A 21,486-nucleotide genomic window follows, 5' to 3' on the forward strand; every position below is an offset into this window, starting at 1 on the left:
CACACAAACTTGGATGTGCACATCCCTCAGAGAAGCGTGTGTGTGTTGCCCATGCAGATACGTCTCTGTATGGAAGTTAAGAGTCTGCATGTGTTTTTTTTTTTTTTTTTTTTAAAGGGTGCAGGCAGAAGTACACAAGCACTTTTGCAAATCTGATCCACTATCCAAAACATCATCCCCGTGTTCACAGATCTGCAATGACGCATGCAAGCCAGGAAAGAACCCAGCTTCCCCTCTCAAATGCACTAGGCAGAAGGTTTTGGACAGGCCTGGGTCTACAACCATGCTGAGGAGCTGGCAGCTCTGGCTGCTCCACAGACTAATCGGAGGATTTCTTTCCCTTAATCCCCACAGAGATCTCTGACCAACAGCCCACCCTTTCAGCTGCATGCTGCTTCCAGGGTGTTGAAGTGCTTTGCTCCCAAGGGACTGAATGCTGAAATCCTGAATTGATTGCCACTCAGGCAAAGCTCCCATTGCAGCGAATGGGTCTCAGTGTCTAACAGCCCCTCGGTTAATCTCCATAAAATGCTACAGAGCAAAAATGCCTACGGAATTTTATAGTCCAGTGGTTTTCAAACTCCGGGTCGTGGTCCAGGACAGGGCGGTGGAATGTCAGGCACAGGGGTTCGTTGCTGCAGGGGGATCGGGCGAGCAATGGGGGGGCTAAGGCGGCTCCCTGCCTGGCCTGGCATCGCAGACTCCAGAAGTATCTGGCAGCAGGCCCAGCTCCTAGGTGGGGGCGGGGAAAGAGTGTACGCACTGCCCCTGCCCTGAGCACTAGCTCCGCCCTCCCATGGGCTGGGAACATGCTGCCGGCTGCTTCTGGGGCGCAGCACTGTCTGCGGTGCCAGGAGGGGCAGGAAGCTGCCTTAGCACCCCTGCTGCACTGCTAACCGAGAATCACTCAAGGTAAGCCCCTCCCGCCCCAACCCTGCCCCTCCCCCCTCCGCTCCCCCAAAGCCAGAGCCCCCTCCGACAGCCCGAAGCTCCCGTTCTCAGCTCCACCCTGGAGCCCACATTCTGGTCACATGATGTTGGGTCGGGGACATCAACAATTTTCTTCAACTGGGTCATGAGAAAAAAAAGTTTGCAAACGGCTGTTAAAGGACTTTTTCCCAAGGATGGAGACGGTGATGAGCTGACACAGGCATGGGCCCAAAAGTGGAAAGAGCTGGGGACCACACACCAGAGCAAACCCAGGGCACAGCTGGGACTAGGCTGCTCCGTCTTCAAGGGCACATGTAGAGGGCCGCCCCTGCTGAGCTGGTGCAGCCTGCAACTCTTTAAAGCAGATCTGTGCTGCACTGGCACAATTGAGCCCATAGGAATGAGGGGCGGAAGGCACTTTAATATAGGTCAACGGGTATTCCTGTGAGCTGGGCACTTGGGCAGCCTCCCAGGAGAGATTCAAATGCCCAGCTGATTAGCAAAGCGCCCACAGCCGGCAGCATGTGTTTCTACTGGTGGTGCACATCCCCACATGCCTGGGTGCACATTACAAAATTTATTCTGCACAAATATGGACAAAATTAAAGCAAACACTAATTAACACATTCAATCCCTGCACTGGGCAGGTATTCCTCCTCCACCCCGTTCCCCTCTGGAGAGGAATATTTCTGAGGAACAGACTTTTCAGTGCTTGATTGAAAGGTTAGAATGAGAGCACACTGAGGGAGTCATATTCTCCTCCTCCTTGCTCTGAGACCAGAAGAAGAGCAAAACTTCTGGCTTTAGAGATTTCTCCACGGAGTTGCTGTGGAAGGAGAAAAGCCAGAACTTGGGTTGAGTCTTATTCTGTAATAAAATCGCCCTGTTTTAAAGCTGGTAAGCCGGACAATGGGATGAAACAGCTGTACATTGTTCGTTGGTTTCTTTGTGTTTCCATGACCCCGAGCAGGTGTAACACTAACAGGCAGAATTGAACCTGGGGCATCTGGAGCTTAGTGCATGAGCCTCTATTGCATGAGCTAAAAGCCAGCTGGCTCTCAGCTATAGCTGTAGAGCAGACTCATTCTTCTCTCTGTAAGTCAGGGCTACTCAACACGCAACCCGCAGGCGGAAGCCAAAACAAAAAAATAGTCTATATAATGGTCTCCTGTTTGTATGAGTTTTACTAGTTAAATTCCTGGGCTGTCATTGCTCATTAAAAGTTCTGTCCTATGGGTGAAAATCGGTCAATATTGCATTTTATTAATATCAGTAGAACTGACTTAAATGGGGCCTGTGTGTTGTGTAGTCTTGCCTTAACTTTTGTTTTTATGCCTGTCTGTGTGAAATAAGCTATTTGCATATATATTTGCATGTGTATGCAACCACACTTAAGTTGTGGCCCGTGGCATGTGCTGTGAGTATCGTTGTGGCTCCTGGGGCTTCCAAAGTTGAATAGCCCTGCTGTAAGTGGTCTCAGTGCTACTAGATGGGCTAGTGGACCTCACCCATGCAGCAGTGGGTTTATGCACTTGTGTCCCTCCTGTCTGCCCTTCGTTAGGAATCACTGAGTGCAAATAAGGTGAAGCAGAGCTTCTCACCCAGGGCAGCTGGCACGCATTAGTCAGTCACTTGCTTTGACTGCTTCCCAAACCAGCTGGAAAAGCACAGTCAAGGTTTGCATGCCCTGGAACTTGTGCTGAATCACTGTCGGAAGCCACAAGAAGAGAGTTTCTTTGTTTCGGGGCTGGATTCCTTCAGCAGTAAAGAGGGAAGGCGAGGTTAGAACAACAAACTCCATCCATTAACTCACCCAGAAAACAAGTCCATGAGTCTTTTAAATCTCCTCCACCTTCGTGGAAGCCTGAGTTCATGTTGTGGTTTGGCTTGGCCTGCGCCCTGTTTGGCTCCACTATCTGTTTCCATGTCAAAGGAGAGCACTTGCCAGGAAATGCAGGAAAGAGCTGGGAAGCCAAATACATTAACCCTTTTTAGTCAGTGTCTTTGAATATTCAACCAACCCTGACTAAGTATTAATGTCCAGTGTCAGCCAGTAACGATTTGTTGTCACTTTGCCTTTGCTGCGAGGTTTGAAAAAATCCCATTGGCTCAGGAAACATGACTTTGGTGAAATCTCCAACACCTCCCAAGCTGGGCTGTGAAGCACTTGGGTAACTAAGTAGCTTTGACATCGTTACACCCGTGTCAGCCGACGGTCAGGGCAGTGTGTGTGTGTATGTTTCCGAGAAAAGGTTTAACATCTGTGTCTTTACTGCTAGGACCGGGGTCCCGTCGCAGAGGGTGGCCAGCAGGCCAACAGATGCCCCGTTATATAGGAAGAGCTTATTACACCTTAGATTTTAGCTGCTAGAACACAGGGGTTCCTTCACAGAGGGCAGCCTAGGAAAGGCTGAAAAGGTGCCCCAACGGATCTTGTCACCTGGGAGTGACACAGATCCAAACGCCCAAGCTCTCCCTATGTCTGTCCCTTTATGACCGGCTGAAGTTCTTTTAAATTGTGCTTGGTTCTATTACAGCAACTGAAGGAGTCAGGTTAAAGCTTAAACAGTTACAGGTTTATTAAAGAAGCTTATAAATCATATGGTTACAATGGCTATTGCTCTATTTCTTAAATGCTAGCAAATATATATATATAGGTCTTAAAAATGATTACAGGAAAAAGGTAAAGATAGAAAATAGAAATAATGGTACCAAGTGACAGCTTAATCTTTAAAGAGCTCTAACACTATGTATATATATACTTAAACAAAGGACCACATCCAGGTACAATTTTTACCCCTTTCTGTGCCTCTCGACTCCAGCGTGTCAGGCCAGGGCCGGTCTCTCAATTCCTAGGAAAGATGAATACGAGGTCCCCTCTGAAACCTCGGGAGATCAAACACCTAACCCGACCAGCAGATAGATGGTAGATTGACACTCAGAGAAAATATGCTGCTGGACCCATCTTTATACCCCTGAGGGCCCGTATCCTCTTTCTTATCTAAGAGGCCAAATTCTACTGGTCCGTTTTGTGGCGCCAGTTCTTACAAGCAAGTTTCAAGTTAATTTACACTTGTAAGAGAGGAAGATAGCTAAATTAGGAGTGCCGGATGTTCTTGTTGGGCGGGAGATTCCTCTCCCCACGGACGGTTGTGTGTTCGTATCAATATGGGTTAAGTCAAGGGCATGATGTACAGCCTCTTGGTCAACAATTAGTTTGACCACCCTCCTATCTCTGCTTACAATTGGTCATGGTCACACAGCCTGGGCCTTCTGCTCTGTGTGCCCTGTATGCTCCAGGCAAGCAAAAATGGATGTTACAAGGGGGGGGTCCTGTCTGGCTACAGCCCGTCTGTGAAGTTAGAAACTCCTTGCCTTACCATCGTACCACACAGCTAGTTGTGTGGTGCCCAGCTGCCTTGTTCAATAAATTCCATGTCCATCCTCTGCCACAATCCCGTGTATCTTCCTCTTATTTTGCCAGTCAGCCTCACTTCTTTCCATTTGTCTGCAACACATTCGCTTTTTAATATTCCCCAGCCACAAATAAGCCCCTCTTTAGCTCTGCCCTCCTCTCCCTTTGATCTCCAAATTTCAACCCATTCTGTAGCCTATAGAGCTAATGTGCTGGCTTACCCATGAATATATAAATTTGTTATTTCCTTATGGTTTTGATTATATGTTTATTATAATAAAAAAACAGCAAACAAATTGTCTGGTAGCACTTTATAGACTAACAAAACATGTAGATGGTATCATGAGCTTTTGTGGGCACATAAGTTTCAGTAGGTTTATATTGTCAGTTTGGTTGTATCACAAGGGACTTACAGGCCATATCATGTATGTCGCACTAAGGCAAAGCTAGCATGCATCTGTTTGAGAACTTTCACCCAGACAGCAAAGGACAACTTGCTAGGTTCAGGATCTTTCATCTAGATAGGTGATAAGAATGACTTTCTATGGATTAGGGACTTCCGGGAAAACCCTCAAACTGAGCAGGTACATCATCACTTAGAAAACCCCGAAATAACTGGTTGAGACCAGACCAAATAACTGGGTAGGATAGAAATAACAAATGTGATAGAACAGAATAATTAACTATCGGACCTGATCCTGGGACACAGGATCTGTCAACCCTAAAGTTGGTAACTAGAAATTCGTAAATAATCTTAGATCAGTCAACAATTCCAAACAGTGCTAGTGCCAAAAGAGAGCGCATTTCCAGCCTGACACGTCTGCTTTCAGAGATCTTTATAAATTACATGCATTTTGAATGGGCTGACTCCAGTCTTTTCTGAGGGTGTGTCTAGACTACATGCCTCCTTCGACGGAGGCATGTAGATTAGCCAGATCGGAAGAGGGAAATGAAGCCGCGATTAAAATAATCGCGGCTTCATTTAAATTTAAATGGCTGCCCCGATCTGCCGATCAGCTGTTTGTCGGCAGATCGGGGCAGTCTGGACGCGATGCGCCGACAAAGAAGCCTTTCTTCATCGGCACAGGTAAACCTGGTTTCACGAGGCTTACCTGTGCCGATGAAGAAAGGCTTCTTTGTCGGCGCATCGCGTCCAGACTGCCCCGATCTGCCGACAAACAGCTGATCGGCAGATCGGGGCAGCCATTTAAATTTAAATGAAGCCGAGATTATTTTAATCGCGGCTTCATTTCCCTCTTCCGATCTGGCTAATCTACATGCTCCGTCGAAGGAGGCATGTAGTCTAGACACACCCTGAGTGGTTTTGGGATGCTCATCACTTTCACACTCAGCATTGTCCCACATGTGACTTGCTTATTACTGATTTTTGTTCTTCAGTACAAGTTGAACCTCTCTAATCCGGCATCTTCATGACCTAACTGGGTGCTAAACCAAAGAATTTGCGGGCTCATGGGAGGATTTCCTGGACTACAGGAGATCAATATTGTCTAGCAGAATGACCAACGCTTCCACTGCTTACTGGGCTTTTAGAATATGTTTAGGGGCAAATTGGACCTAAATAACAGCTCAGAACACTGAGAGCCAGGACTGGTGGATGTAAACAAACTTTATGAGACCACAGGAAACTTGTCCACATCCATGATGTGACATTTCATGAAAGATGTGGAGAAATTGGAGAAGGTCCAGAGAAGAACAACAAGAATGATGAAAGGTCTAGAGAACATGACCTAAGAAAAAAGACGGAAAGAATTGGGCTTGTTTAGTTTGGAAAAGAGAAGATTGAGATCATGTGCCCATGATAGCAGTTTTCAGGTATCTAAAAGGGATTCACAAAGAGGAGGAGAAAAATTGTTCTTCCTGGCCTCTGAGGATAGAACAAGAAGCAACGGGCTTAAACTGCACAATGGAGGTTTAGGTTGGACATTAGGAAAAAGTTCCTAACTGTCAGGGTGGTTAAACACTGGAATAAATTGCCCAGGGAGGTTGTGGAATCGCCATCTCTGGAGATATTTAAGAGTAGGTTGGATAAATGTCTATCAGGGATGGTCTAGACAGTACTGGGTCCTGCCATGAGGGCAGAGGACTGGACTTGATGACCTCTCGAGGTCCCTTCCAGTCCTAGTATTCTATGATAAGTGGACATCTGGCTAACTAACATCATGTTGGACTATGGATGTTGCCAGATTAGGGAGGTTCAACCTGTAATAGATAATATATGTCCTACGGAGTGCTTATGACCAAAACGCCAGGCACGGAAAATTATTTTGGGTGTTCCATGGCAGTTTAACAAGAAAAATCGAGTGGTAAGCTAAACTGACTAAGCTGCTTAAGTCTTTCACTAAGGCATGTTTTCCAGTCACTCTTATGGCTTGTTTCTGAACCCTCTTCACATTTATCAGCATCCTGCAGCATTAAATATGCCGGCCCATGGAGCAGGGGCAAAAGAGGCAACTGCCCTAGGGCCTGGCGATTCAGAAGGCCCCAGGACTCCTGGCTGCTGCTATCACAATGGTGAAGGCCCTTTAAAATGCCACCAGAGCCCTGTGCAGCACACTCTGAGCCATGCTGAAGTGCAGGTGGAGGCGGGGAGGCTAGCTACAGCCCCACCCTTCTAACCCCGGCCCTACCACTTCTGCCTGAGACTAGCGTTGCCAGGTGTCTGGTATTTGACCCAGACAGTCTAGGATTTGCGGCTTCTGTCCGGTAAAAAAACCATGTAAAATGTCGGGTATTTTCTGTGTTTCTCGGATGGAAGGGACATTCTTCCCCTGCCGCGTCTAGTGGGGGCAGGGAGAGTGTGGGGATTTAAAGGCGCCATGACTTTGCTCAACAATTTTGGTCCCTGTGGTTGGGTTGTTTTTTTTTCTCTACCAATTTTTTCCCTGCCATGTTTGGTATTTTTTGTTAAACTATCTGACAACCCTACCTGAGACTCCTCCCCTTTTGGGAGCACGGAGTTGCCCTCTCTCCCGTCTGGCAATTCTGTCAGCCCTCTCAGGTATTGAATAATTAGTTGGACACTGCACTGGAGAGAGAAGATTGTAGAGAACAATCCTCCACTGGCCCCAATTGACTCAAGTGTTTATTGGGAGTGATTTCAGTGATTCAGTTCAATGGATATACATGGAACAGTCTAGAACTGCCTAGAACCAGTCACTGTCTAGGTTAGAGAGGGACCTGAAGTGGGCAATTTGGCTTTTCTGCATCATCTGGTGGGCTGATGTGCCATCCAAGGAAGAGGAAGCCCTGTTCCAAACGGAGATGCTGTTCCCCACCTTTCCTTGAGGCTTTCCTTCTAAGCAAAATGTAACGCAACACAAAGCCGGAACATTTCAAACCATGCTCTCTCTACTGGCAGGTGGTGACAGGATGTGACGACTCCACTGTCGCTGTGTGGGATGCGGAGACGGGAGCCAAGCACCTCCTCATAAACAATGCCCATGGGAAGGAAGAGATTACCTGCATGGCCCTGGACAGCTCCCAGCACAGCCTCATCACGGCAGCAAGGAACGGGACCATAAAGGTTTGTTCAGTGAAACAAAATACAGCCGCTCTTGCGAAAAAATTCCTTTGCCCCTTTCTTCATTTCCAGACTACAGAGCTGGGAGTGAATAATTCCTTCACCTTGCCAGAAGCCCAGCCTACCCAAGCTGCAGATCAAAAGGTTGCCCCTTTTCTGGGGTCCCGCTGCTTCATTCACAAAAACTACTCAGCACAAAATCTCAGGAGTGTGGCTCTTGCCAGGATTCCTCCCCAAGGTCTGATCATCTCACACCTGAGGTCCTCTCTCTAGTCTAGCCTGATGTCCTCACCTCCCTTACCTCTGGATGGGGCTAATCAGCCAGCTGACCCACCGAGTCAGCAAAAGACCTCCTACGTCTACACTGCCCTCTCTCACGCAAAAAAAATATGCAAATGAGGCAAAGCGGTGAATATCGCTGTGCCTCATTTGCATACTTAATAAGCCGCCATTTTGCGCAAGGGGCTTTTGCGTGTAGACAACTCCTTTTTGCACAAAAACCCCTTCTTGCGCAAAAAAAAGCAGCAGAACAACTCTTGCGCAAGAGGGGGGTTTTGCATAAAAAGGAGCCATGTAGACAGCTCCTTTTTGCGCAAAAGCCCCATGCGCAAAATGGCGGTTCATTAAGTATGCAAATGAGGCACAGCAATATTCACTGCTTTGCCTCATTTGCATATTTTGTTGCACAAGAGAGAGCAGTGTAGACGTAGACTTCGCATTTTCCAGCAGGCCCACCGTATGCTCACAGGGTCAGATTGTCAAAAGCTGTCGGTTCCCTACAATGGCCTTAAATATGGACAAACAGCAAGTCTTGTGTTCCTTGTACTGCATATATTACAACCATTGCAAAGCTCCGATGACGCTACATGGTGTGACAATTATCACATTGACCCAGCTGCAGTATTCTGATCTCGGATCATATATAAGCTTTAACTGAAGTTTTCAGTTGTGACTGGAACCTAGTTTTGGGTTTCATTGATCATCTTTTGAACCTTTCCTTTTCCTTCTGACAATAGGCCCCATTAGTGAGGGGCTGGAAAAGATGAGGCTATTGTGGGTGGATTTTATTGTGGGTGGATAGAACTAAATCCCTTTTCTTTTGAGCAGGTCTGGAATATTCAGACTGGCCATAATTTGCACCAGCTGGAGATAGTGGAAGAAACTGAAGTCACGGGACTTGTAGCTTTGCAGGATCAAACATTGCTCGCAGTGGGATGGAATCAGAAAATCGTCCTTTATGATTTCTGTGAGCCTGGGGTGCGTAAAGGAGAAGGAATGGAATGGGAATAGCAGGGTGCCGGTTGTTCATTGCATTTAAACTAACAAGACCCCTCCTTCTGTCACACTCGTGAAAGTGATGCGGGAGTGAGTGAGTAAAAACCCCAATGAAGTCAGTAGAAACTGCACCTGCTTGTATCAGCACTGAACTTGCCCCCATATATCTTATGAATCAAGTGAGTAAAACCTGAGCTTTATTCAGTCCTCTTCCTGTTTGCAGGCCCTTTACGTTGCTGCGCATCCTTCTTGGAAAGGCGGGCAGCCGCACAAAGACGACATCCTGACAGTGGACTATTGTCCTTCTCTTGGGCTCCTCGCTTCCGCCAGCTTCGATGGCGAAATTCTCGTGTGGGATGTGGAATCGCAGAGTGTGTGTCTCTACCTCCGGCAGGCTCAGCCCGAAAGGTATCGTTTTCTTTTGGAATGATGTGCCATGAGTTATTCATTATACTCTGCACCGGGTGAAGTAATATGCTTTTGGGGGGGGTTACAGAGTCATTTCCCCACATTACTTTTTTTTTTCCTAACAAAAAGGATGCAAAGAAGAGATCTTGCTGCTTACAATGTTGAGGTCTCATTTCCCTCGACCATCCTCCTTGGGTATCTTCCTTAGCGTGATTAACCTGCTAGGTCTGTGCTGTGGCAGTGGCATTGATTTTTATTTATTAAAAACACATTTATGGACCATCTGCTTTACACTAAAGAACCTTCAGTGCTCTCCCTGTCTGTGACCGTCCTGCAAAAAGTAAGCACCACCCTATGCACTGTGAAAGTTTGCAAAGGGCTTGGAGGATGAAAAGTGGCCATATCTGTGCAGAGCTTTCTCATGAGCCTGCAGATGTGAATAGTGAAAGCGGGGTAAGCACCCGGACAGCCCGCATGTTTAAATCCACAGCTGCTCATCAGGTGTAGAAGTGTCATAGCATTGCTGATTTCAATGGAGCTAGGACCATTCACGCCACTGAAGGAGCTCCCTCCATGGAGGGAAAATTGGGCCCAATCCTACAAGACATGGACGCTAACAAGAATTTTAAGAGTAGAGTAATTCCTCATTGAACACGTGCCTGCTTAACACGTTTTTGCGATAGCACGATTTTCTTTTTAGGGGACGTTTTTTGAATTACACGACCATCCCCAGAATAACACAATTTCCCCAGCCAGCCTGTTGCCGGTGACTGCGCGGGACTTCTCCCGCCTCCCTGCAAAGCGGCGGAGGGTTCACCACTCACCGCGCAATTCCCCGGCGACCCACCCTCGCCGGACGCAGTGCGGGGCCTGGCAGACCCGTCACAGGGGCATACTCCCAACCCAATCCCCCTCTCCTCTCCTCCCCTTCCCTTCCCCAGAGCCAAACACCTTCCCCCCTGCTGTAACCCAGTCCCCTTTCTCCCACAACCTTATGTCCCAGTCCCAACAGACACCACCGCTTGAAATGCAACCCCCACTTTTTCCATTATTTTCAATGGGAAAATTGACCCCACATAACACGTTTTCACTTAACACGATCATTTTCTGAAGCATATCTATAGTGTTAAATGAGGAATTACTGTATATGGTTTACAGCAAAGGTGGGAAATAATTTTCACAGGGGGAACCACTTCACGAATTTTGGTACGTGGTAATTCTGACCCCCAAAAGGGGCAGGGCCTGGGATGGAAGGGGCGGGGCCGGGGACTAGCTTCACTCCAGAGTTGTCTGAGGCTGGAGGCTTTGAATTAAAAACACAGCAAAGGGCTTGCAGCTCCCAGCTCCACTGCTACCATGTTGCCTGGCAGCCGCCCATGGTTGCTACCACTATTTAAAGGGCTTGCGGCTTTGGCCATTTACATGGGATCCTGGTTTCTGAGCCACCGCCTAGAGATTTAGTGGCACAGGACACAAGTTGTACGTAACCCGGGGACTGCCTGTATAAGATAGGGACTGTAGGTTTGTTCTTAAGTTGAATCTGTATGTAAGTCAGAACTGGCATCAGCCGCTGCTGAAACTGATCAGTTTTAACCGCGGCTGAATCTGGACGCCAGTTCTGACTTACATACAGATTCAACTTAAGAAACCCAGGCGTCCCCAAGTCAGCTGCTGCTGAAACTGATCAGCAGCTGATTCCAGGAAGCCTGGGGCAGAGCAACTCTGCCTCGGGCTTCCTGTAGTCAGCCGCTGGTCAGTTTCAGCAGCGGCTAACTTGGGGACGCCTGGGGCAGAGCAGCTGGGGTGCTGCTGGGTTGCTCCAGTAGCGCGGCTCCTCCGGGCTACTGGAGCAACCCAGCAGCACCCCAGCTGCTCTGCCCCAGGAGTCCTGATTCAGCCACTGCTGAAACTGACCAGCAGCGGCTGAATCAGGATACCTGGGGCAGAGCAGCTGGGGTGCTGCCCGGTTGGTCCGGAGTGGCTCTGCGGGACCAACCCAGCAGCCCCCAGCTGCTCTACCCCAGGGGTAGGCAAGAAAAGCCTGGTCTTCTGGGGGGGGCACTAGATGCACCCCACCCCAGCAGACCAGGGAGATGGGAGTGGCGGGACCGCCCAAGTCCTCCACGGCTTTGCTCCGTCTCCCTGGTCTGCTGACCTGGGAGACCCGGAGCAAAGACGCGGAGCACGCCCGGAGTGGGACAGCCCAAGCGCGCCTGGGCTGTCCCTCTGCGGGCGTGCTCCAAGGCTTTGCTCCCCGTCTCCCCGTCTCCCTGCAGACCAGGGAGATGGAGAGCAAAGCCGCGGAGCACTCCTGCAGTGGGACAGCCCGGGCACGCTTGGGCTGTCCCGCTGCGGTCATGCTCCGCGTCTTTGCTCCCCTGGTCTGCAGGGAGATGGGGAGCAAAGCCTTGGAGCACGCCCGCAGCGGGACAGCCCAAGCGCGCCCGGGCTGTCCCGCTGCAGGCGTGCTCCGCAGCTTTGCTCCTGTCCCCCTGGTCTGCTGGGGGGGTCCAACAAAGCCGCTGGACCCCCCCAGCAGACCAGGGACACCAGAGCAAAGCCGCCGCCTGGGCGGCTTTGCTCGTTTACCTGGGAGCAAAGCCGCCGCCTGGGCGGCTTTGCTTGGGTGTCCCTGGTCTGCTGGGTGGGTCCAGCGGCTTTGTTGGACCCCCCAGCAGACCAGGGAGACCGGGATAAGCTTTTCTTGCCACAGAGGACACGGGTGGCGACCCGTCACCCGTGAGCTCCGGGGCGAGAAAAGCCCCGTTCGTAAGTGCGGATCCGACATAAGTCGGATCCGCGTAAGTGAGGGACTGCCTGTATATAGAAAGTGGTCAGATGTAGACCCCAGCCCAGATCAAAGTGTTAAGCATGTTGGATCTGGGCCCCAGGCTGCATCATGTCCAGCCCTGGTTTATAGGATTAGGTTCATGCAATGTAGGCCAGCCTCTATGGGTTTGGTCTACACCAGCGTTTCTGAAAGCGCTCCATGAAACCACTTTGAGAAACACATAAACTGGCCGCCTCGGTTTGTTTATTTACTGGCACCGTGGCCATGGGGCCTCGTGGCTCCCATTGGCTCCGTTTCATCCTTTGCAGCCAATGGGAGCCTCAGGAAGCGGCGTGGGCCGGGCCACCGCTTCCCACGGCTCCGCTTGGCTGCAAAAAGCGAAACGGAGTCAATGGGAGCTGCGAGGCTCCGTGGCCTCAGTGCCAGTAAATAAACAAACCAAAGCGGCCAGTTAATGTGTTTCTCAAAGTGGTTTCGCAGAGCACTTTCAGAAACGCTGGTGTACACTATCTAGGGCTAACTGGCTAGAGTTCGACTTGCACCGCACATCCATACATGCAAGGGCGGATATAGGGCAGGGCGAGCGGGGCGGCCGCCCCGGGCCCCGCGCTTCAAAAAACCCCGCGCATGCACCATGGCAAAGGGAGGCCCCGCGAAATTCTGCTGCCCTGGGCCCTGCAAAATGGTCATCTGCCCCTACATACATGGAAGAAAGGAGGAGTAAAAACCTCCCTTGTACCCCTTACCACTTACTGCCCCCTGAGCCAGGGATAAAGAATGGCCAAAGCCTGAGCTCCACCCTCAGAGGACCAGCTGAGCCAGAGGGGCGGGGCAGAGGTGTTGCAATTTGCTGCAGATAGAGACTGACACACTGCTGAGAAGAGCAGGACCCAACTCCAACAAGGCAGGCAGAATCTGACCCTCCATAAACATACTGGGCCGGTCTCCCCACATGGTTACAGCGGCGTGACACCATTTTCCATTCTTGCCCTGGTTCGCTGTAAGAATCTAGCTGCGGGCCTGGTCCAGAGTTCCCTGGTGTCAATGGGAAAACATGTATCTGCTTCAATGGACTTTGGATCAGGGCTGGTGTTTCCAGCAGTGTGTGCAATAATGAAATACGACTGGGCTGATAAGGGACATCGAGAAGCATTACACCCTTTGCAAAGGTTTTGAAAAGGAGCCAAACGCAACGTATCCACCACATGATATGAAACGCCCCACCATGAGCCACCGCAAAACTACTTTGACATTTGTCCCAACTAGACCTCATCCCTGCCATGAGCTCCACATGGGCAGGGCCCCTTGAGATATTACAGAGTCTCACTGACTTCTGTCAGGCTCTTTGTGGGAACAGCCGTTCACCCACATGCTACCCAGTGCAGGCTCGGGGCCTTAGGTCAGATCTACTTTTGACTTCTTGCTTCCAGCACTCTGATGCCCATAGCTCAAGCTTTGTTGGGTGTTTAATGGCAAATGAGTGCAGTTATTTATATGGGGGTTCTCCTATAGAAATTGGCATGAGTTAAATAAAAAATAAATGTGTGGGATTTTTTTAAAATTATGTCTGTGTGAAGGAAGCAACAACAGGAAAAGCTTAGTATTTCCAGTGCAATCTAATTGATAGTTGTAGGCCTTCCTCCTTTCCAATAGAAATAACTAGCCCTTTATAAAAAATTGCTGGGCGTTTTGATGTGCTAGGTGGACTTTCAAGAAAATAAAGAGGTGGGGATGGTCTAATCATCTGCATTGAATTTTAGGCCACATCCTCCGGTGGAAAAACTGCTGTTTCTCCAGCATCGATCCATGGACAGCGTTTCAAAAGCGAGCGGAATCCTTGTGAGCTCTGATGCCGGGAACCTGCGTTGGTGGAGTATCCTTGCAGAAGAACGGGAATTTGGTAAGACGTACCCGTGAAAGTCATCGTAACTTCCGCGAGACGTTTAGATCTTGGAGGCCTCTGGAGAACTCCTGGCTCACCAAAGTCAGTGGGAGTTAACATCAGTGGGGAACCGTTGTTGAGGGCTCATTGCTGCCTCGCTAGAGATGAGGAGGTGTATGTCTCCTTCAGGCCTCGTGGTTCATGGCCAACAGCCCATGAGACTGTTGCAGAAAAACGCTTGCTTTGGTGCTAGCGAAACAAGGGAGAAACCTCCATCTAACCTGAAGTAATTCATCCTGGAGCTCACACTATTCCTCTTCCATCCCCATCTTATGCCCAACCTAGGTTAGAAAAGGGAGGTCACTGTTCTTCTCCTGCACCCCACAGTCAGGAGTCCAGGAGGACAGAGTCTTCCAGCTATCTGGCTGCTTCTGCAGCCTGTTCTCTGTAAATGGATTTTGGGAATGTATGCACCTGGTGGTCTCTCCCTGCTGGAAAATTAGTTTCCAGGTGTCTGGGGTCTTGGTGTTGCCCTGCAATGTGTTGCTTTGGTTAGTCACCTATTCAGCCTTTGCCTAAGCTAATCGTAACTGAGGGCTTGTCTACGCTTACAGGCTACGTCTACATTGCACTTTCTTGTGCAAGAACATAGGCAAATGAGGGGCGGTGATGAATATTGTCGTGCCTCATTTGCATACTGAATGAGCCGTCATTTTTGTTCAAGGGGCTTTGGCACAAGAAGAAGCAGTCTATACTGCTCCTTCTTGTGCAAAAGCCCCCTCTTGCACAAGAGCTGTTCTGCCTCAAAATAAGCGGCGGAACGGCTCTTGCGCAAAAGTGGCGGCTCATGAAGTATGCAAATATTCATTGCCGTGCCTCATTTGCATATGTTCTTGCGCAAGAAAGTGCAATGTAGATGTAGCCACAGTGCCATAGCAGCACAATGACGCCAGTGAAGCTGTACTACTGTAGCACTCAAGCCAGGTCTACACTAGACCTGGAAGCTTGGCTTAAAGTACGCAACTCCAGCTACGTAGAATACACAGGGTTAGCCCCTGGCGGGCCCTCACTGAATGTACCTGCACCTCTCCAGGTATTGGGCGATCACAGCTCTCATTGGCCACAGATTGCCATTTGCAGCTAATTGGAGTGGCAGGAAGGGGCGTCCTGGTCCAAGCTGCTTCCTGCCACTCCCATTGGCCAGGAACAGCAATCTGTGGCCAATGAGAACTGTGATTGCCCAGTACCAGCACAGACGTGCAGGTAAATATAGTGGCAGCGGCCTGCCATGGATTAATCCTGGAGGGCTGCCCTTTTTTTATTGGCCACCCCTGACTTAATGAAACATCCCCAATGAGCGGCAGCGGCTATGTCGGCAGGAGAGAGCTGTTCATACCAGCAGGTCTGTTGGTGTAACTTGTCACTCGGTGGGGGTGTTTTTTCACACCCGTCAGCGACACAAGTTATATTGACAAAAGTGCTAATGTAGCTATAGCTTATTGTTAAAGGGCTTGCTTGCTGCTGGCACCTGACAGCGAAAACTGGATTGGAATTAAACGGATCCGTGTTCACCGGTGTGTTCTGATCTTTAACTGCTCTGTTGTTCTGAGAATTGTCTCTCCAAGGACAGACTTATGAGGTTATTGAACCAAATCCTGGTCCCTTTGGAATTAAAAGCACAACATCCATCTGACGAAGTCGGTCTTTGCCCACGAAAGCTTATGCTCCAATAAATCTGTTAGGGTGTGTCTAGACTGCATCCCTCTGTCGGCAGAGGGATGCAGATTAGGCAGATTGACATTGCAAATGAAGCGGGGATTTAAATATCCTGTGCTTAATTTGCTTAAAAAAATGGCTGCAGTTTTTGCAGACTCAGCACTTTGTCGGCCAAAAAGAGGCAGTCAGAGGGGGATCTGTCGAGAAAGAAAGCCTTTTTTGACAGATTCCTTATGCCTCCTGCAAGGAGATTTACAGGATCTGTCGAAAAAGGCTTTCTTTCTCAACAGATCCCCCTCTAGACTGCCTCTTTTTGCCGACAAAGTGATGTCGGCAAAAACCGTGGCCATTTTTTAATGCAAATTAAGCACAGGATATTTAAATCCCCGCTTCATTTGCAATGTCGACCTGGCTAATCTGCATCCCTCTGCCGACAGAGGGATGCAGTCTAGACATTCCCTCAGGCTATGTCTAGACTGCAGGCTTCTTTCGAAAGAGGCTCTTTCGAAAGCATCTTTCGAAAGAGCCTCTTTCAAAAGATCGCGTCTAGACTGCAGGCGGATCTTTCGAAAGAGAAATCCACTTTTTCGAAAGAGAGCACCCAGCGAGTCTGGATGCTCTCTTTTGAAGACGGCCTCTTTACATTGAAGAACGCCTTCCTTCAAAAGAGGAACTTTTGAAGGAAGGCGTTCTTCCTCGTGAAACGAGGTTTACCGCCATCGAAAGAAAAGCCGCGTTCTTTCGAAATAATTTCGAAAGAACGCGGCTTGAGTCTGGACGCAGGGGAAATTTTTTCGGGAAAAGGCTACTTTTCCCGAAAAAACCCCTGAGTCTGGACACGGCCTTAGTCTATAAGGTGCCACAGGACTCCTCCTCACTTTGGCAACATCCATCAGCCTCACTGGAACAAGGATTTGGCCCAAAGAGCCAACTCTTCCCTGATGTAAGAACAGGGATGTATCTGACCTATCTGATGCATCATATTTATTCTCGCTCCTTCCTATAACACAATGTTACAGTTATTGGAATTGGCACTAAGCAAAATTGGAAAGGTATCTAAGTTATTTACAAAAACCAAAATGCTAACTAAATAGAAAAGCTTCCAAACATTCCATGAGGCCAGCTTTGAAAATGGGATATTTAAACCCTTTCTCTTGGGAAATGTTTTTCACAATGATAGGGGTTACGCTGGGTTGGGCTGAGTTTGGTTTTTTTCAATGCCTCACTTCAGTATCTCTGCGGAGGAAAGAATAAACTACAAAAATGAAAACCAAAGTGCAAGCATTGCGCCAAACTTAGGAAATGTACAAGAAATTCCCATGCACAAAAACCAAAGAAGGATCATTTAGTGCCCAGCCACACTCACTACAAGAGATCGTTTTAGCTCAGCAGAAAAGGGAGCGCGGCGTTCATGGGGTGCAAGTGGGCTGCATTTGTACACGGTGAGCTGTCCCTGAAAATGAAACCCATGGCAACTGAGGAATTTCCATCTGTGTCAACAACCAGTAACAGTGAGTCAAAGGACTTGCAAAAGGGCGAAATCCTGGCCCCATTGAAGATAATGGCAAAACTCCAATTGACTTCAGTAGGATCAGGATTTTGCCCAAAGATACTAAGGGCACATCTACATAGTGTCTGGGAGGTGTGATTCCACAGGCAGACAGCCATAGATAGACATACCCATGCAGCTCTGCTCAATTTATAGAGCCTATCAGTAGTGTGGCTACAGAGACACTCTGGGTAGCTGCCCAAGTATGGGTATGTCTACACTTGCACCCTCTTTCGAGAGAGGGATGCAAATGAAGACATTTGAAATTGCAAATGAAGCCGGGATTTAAATAGCCCTCGCTTCATTTGCATATTTGCGTTATGGCGCTATTTCGAAATAACAGACGCTGTTAAGATGCGGTTATTTCGAGAGAAAACCCTTCTCTTAAAATAACCCTTATTCCTCATACAATGATGTTTACCAGTTATTTCGAGAGAAGGGTTTTCTGTTGAAATAACCGCATCTTAACAGCATCTGTTGTTTCAAAATAGCGCTATTTCGAAATAGCGCCATAACACGAATATGCAAATGAAGCATGGGATATTTAAATCCCGGCTTCATTTGCAATTTTGAATGTCTTCATTTGCATCCCTGTCTTGAAAGAGGATACAAGTGTAGACATACCCATACAGTCCCACCCAATCCACTGGGTACTTCCTTGGGCAACTCCCTGCGACTGAAGTGTGATTTTTGGGCACTATCTCAAGCAGAGCTGGTGCAGGTCATATCCACCTGCATTGGAAATCGCACCTCTGAGCTGTGAAGAGGATGCAAGCTCAGGCCAATATTTTGAAAGTAGGCACTGATTTTGAGGAACCTCCGTAAGATGCCGTACAAGATGCTGAACTTCCTTCCATGAACAATGTTGAGGTTTCTGAATTTATTTTCATTCCATATCCATACAAAAGTGAGGACTTTAGAAATGTTTCACAAAGAGAGAGAGAGAAAATCCCCCAAACAGCCAATAGCTCAGTGATTCGGACATTCACTTGCATCTCCAACAAACTAGCCATGTGTCCCAACCACACCAGAGAGTCCAACTGTCTAAACAGAATTCCTTCTAGAGCTGTTCCACTTAGTATAAGTAATTAAATATTCATTGGGACAAAAAGAGAGAGAGAATCCATAGCCCAAACATTTGGATCTTCACTTGGTGTATTGGTGACCCCGATTTGAGTGCCTGCTCCACATCCATGTCTCTCACATCTCAGGTGAGCGTCCTACCCCGGGGTATCTTGGCCACTTTGGAGAGGGTCTCACACACAGTGCCAAATTCCAACATGAATAACTGCTTCCCAAAAAATTCTAACATTTCAACCGAAGGAAATATTCAACAACAAGAACTATTACCCAGTGTTTTTGGCACAGAATGGCTGACAGATTCCAACCCAGAGGTGACTGTCTTGAATAGAGGGTGACAAATTTCTGTCTGTACAAGCACATAGGAATCCTCTTTATAACAAACTATTGCTGAAGATCTACCTAACAAAGCCACTTTCAAAAGGCAGCTGTCCTTGTAATAGGATAGTCTATGGTAGGACCATGTTATTTCTTCAAGGCCCGTTAGGCTCCAAATTTAGATTTTTTTTTTCCACTAAAAAAATTAAGATCCATACATTTGTAATTAATTTTGGGACGTTGAATGGAGGCTGGTTTTGGGGCGCGCTATATCATGTTCTCCTGCTGTCTTAAATTGCAACCCAAGCATTGTCACATTTTACCTGTGCACGGGCATCAAAAAAGTGAAGCTAACAACAGCAACCAGCAAGGGAGGTGAAACTGACTGGCCCGTTTCATTGTTCATGCTGAAAGGAGCTCAGAAATTAAAAACCAGCATTACTGGTGCTCGTGGAAGCAGATTTCAATATCTCTTGCTGTGTTAAATATTCTAAATGATCCTAATATCACAGATGAGGAATTTTTAAAAAGCAATAGTACATGTTCTTTGAACCGGACTGACTTCCTAGAAGAGTTAGGATACGATTTTCAAAAATGACTAAGTCCCATTTAAATGAGTTACAGAGGATTAGGGCTGGCAACAGACTTCACACAGCCTCCCCACAGCTACTCGGGAACAAATCCTCACAGAATCACCTTCTGACCCCCGACCAGGATTGTTCTATCTACTTCCCAAGATCCATAAACCTGGGCACCCCGGACGTCCCATCATCTCTGGTCTTGGCACGCTCACTACTGGTCTATCCAGCTATGTAGACACTCTTCTCAAACCCTTCGTAACCAATACCCCCAGCTATCTCCGAGACACTACTGACTTCCTAAGGAAACTACAAAACATCGATAACCTCCCCAATAATACCATCCTTGCCACCATGGATGTAGAAGCTCTATATACCAACATCCCACATGAAGACGGATTACAAGCAATTAGAAACACTATCCCAGAGGACACTACTGCCAACCTGATAGCAGACCTATGTAACTTTGTTCTCACCCACAATTATTTCCAGTTTGAGAACAACTTATACCTCCAGATCAGCGGCACAGCCATGGGTACACGCATGGCCCCACAGTATGCTAACATCTTTATGGCTGACCTAGAACAACGTTTCCTCAACTCCCGTCCCCTTTCACCCCTCCTCTACCTACGGTACATCGATGACATCTTTATGATCTGGACACATGGCCAAGAAACACTGGAGATATTCCACAGAGATTTCAACAACCTACACCCCACCATCAACCTCAGCCTGGACCATTCTACACGAGAGATCCACTTCCTGGACACCACCGTACAAATCAACAATGGAAAATTAGACACCACTCTCTACAGAAAACCCACCGACTCATACAGTTACCTACATGCATCCAGCTCCCATCCAGAACACACCACACGATCCATCGTCTATAGCCAAGCCCTTCGATACAACCGCATCTGCTCTAACCCCACTGACAGAGACCAGAAGCTTCAGGATCTCTACCAAGCATTTATAAATCTCAACTACCCACCCAGAGAAACAAAAAAGCAAATTGAAAGAGCCAGACGAATACCTAGAAACCATCTACTTCAAGACAGACCCAAGAAAACCAACAATAGAACACCACTTGTCATCACCTACAACCCCCAACTTAAACCTGTCCAACACATTATCAATAAACTACAGCCTATATTGGAACAGGATACCATACTCAAAGAGGCTCTGGGAGACAGACCCATAGTCTCCTATAGACAACCACCTAACCTCAAGATGATTCTTACCAACCACCACAGGACATACCACACTAATACCAACCCTGGTACCTTCCCTTGCAACAAACCCCGTTGCCAGCTTTGTCCACATATTCATTCTGCTGATACCATTATTGGACCTAACCAAGTGAGTTATAAGATCAAGAACACATATTCCTGCGCATCCAGAAATATAATCTATGCTATCATGTGCCGAAAGTGTCCGTCTGCTATGTACATTGGACAAACATCTCAGACACTTCGCCAAAGGATTAATGCCCACAAAACAGATATCAGACAAGATCACAAAGAGAAAACAGTTTCTTGCCACTTTAACCAGACAGGACACTCTCTAAATGACTTAGCCACCTGCATTCTGCTACAAAGACCTTTTACATCTGCACTTGAAAGGGAATCCTCTGAACTGTCATTCATGTTAAAATTCGACACTTGCCAACAAGGACTTAACAAGTCTTTGAACTTTCTCACCCATTACCAAGACAGTTTCCCCAATTATCACCTGTAATACCATTAACTCACAAACATCCCACTCTCCCTACCTTTAATATCAGCAATTCACAGACACTTACCTTCCTTCCTCCCCCTTCCCACCCCCCCCGCATCCCCCTTCTGTTCTGCAATGTGATTTGTCCTTTTCATATTTGTTCATTTTTTTAATTGTATCCTTTGGTATATATGGTTGTGACTACTTTCTTCCACTATTTGATCTGAGGAAGTGGGTCTGGCCCACGAAAGCTCATCATCTAATAAACCATCTTGTTAGTCTTTAAA

The 21,486-nt window shown here is 47.9% G+C and overlaps 1 protein-coding gene across 2 annotated transcripts in view; it reads left to right on the forward strand.

Annotated features, from left to right (window-relative positions):
• LOC102463174 (cilia- and flagella-associated protein 337-like) overlaps positions 1-21,486 on the forward strand; it is an 84,040-nt gene that overhangs the window by 23,871 nt on the left and 38,683 nt on the right. For both annotated transcript variants that reach the window (XM_075903989.2, XM_075903990.2), the window contains 4 exons: positions 7,725-7,889; positions 8,994-9,143; positions 9,385-9,569; positions 14,121-14,260. In XM_075903989.2, coding sequence (XP_075760104.2) covers positions 7,725-7,889; positions 8,994-9,143; positions 9,385-9,569; positions 14,121-14,260 — 640 coding nt within the window. The remainder of the gene's footprint in view (positions 1-7,724; positions 7,890-8,993; positions 9,144-9,384; positions 9,570-14,120; positions 14,261-21,486) is intronic.

This window comes from Pelodiscus sinensis, chromosome 20 (assembly GCF_052426305.1).
Source record: "Pelodiscus sinensis isolate ZL-2025 chromosome 20, ASM5242630v1, whole genome shotgun sequence".
Classification (NCBI taxonomy): Eukaryota; Metazoa; Chordata; order Testudines; family Trionychidae; genus Pelodiscus; species Pelodiscus sinensis.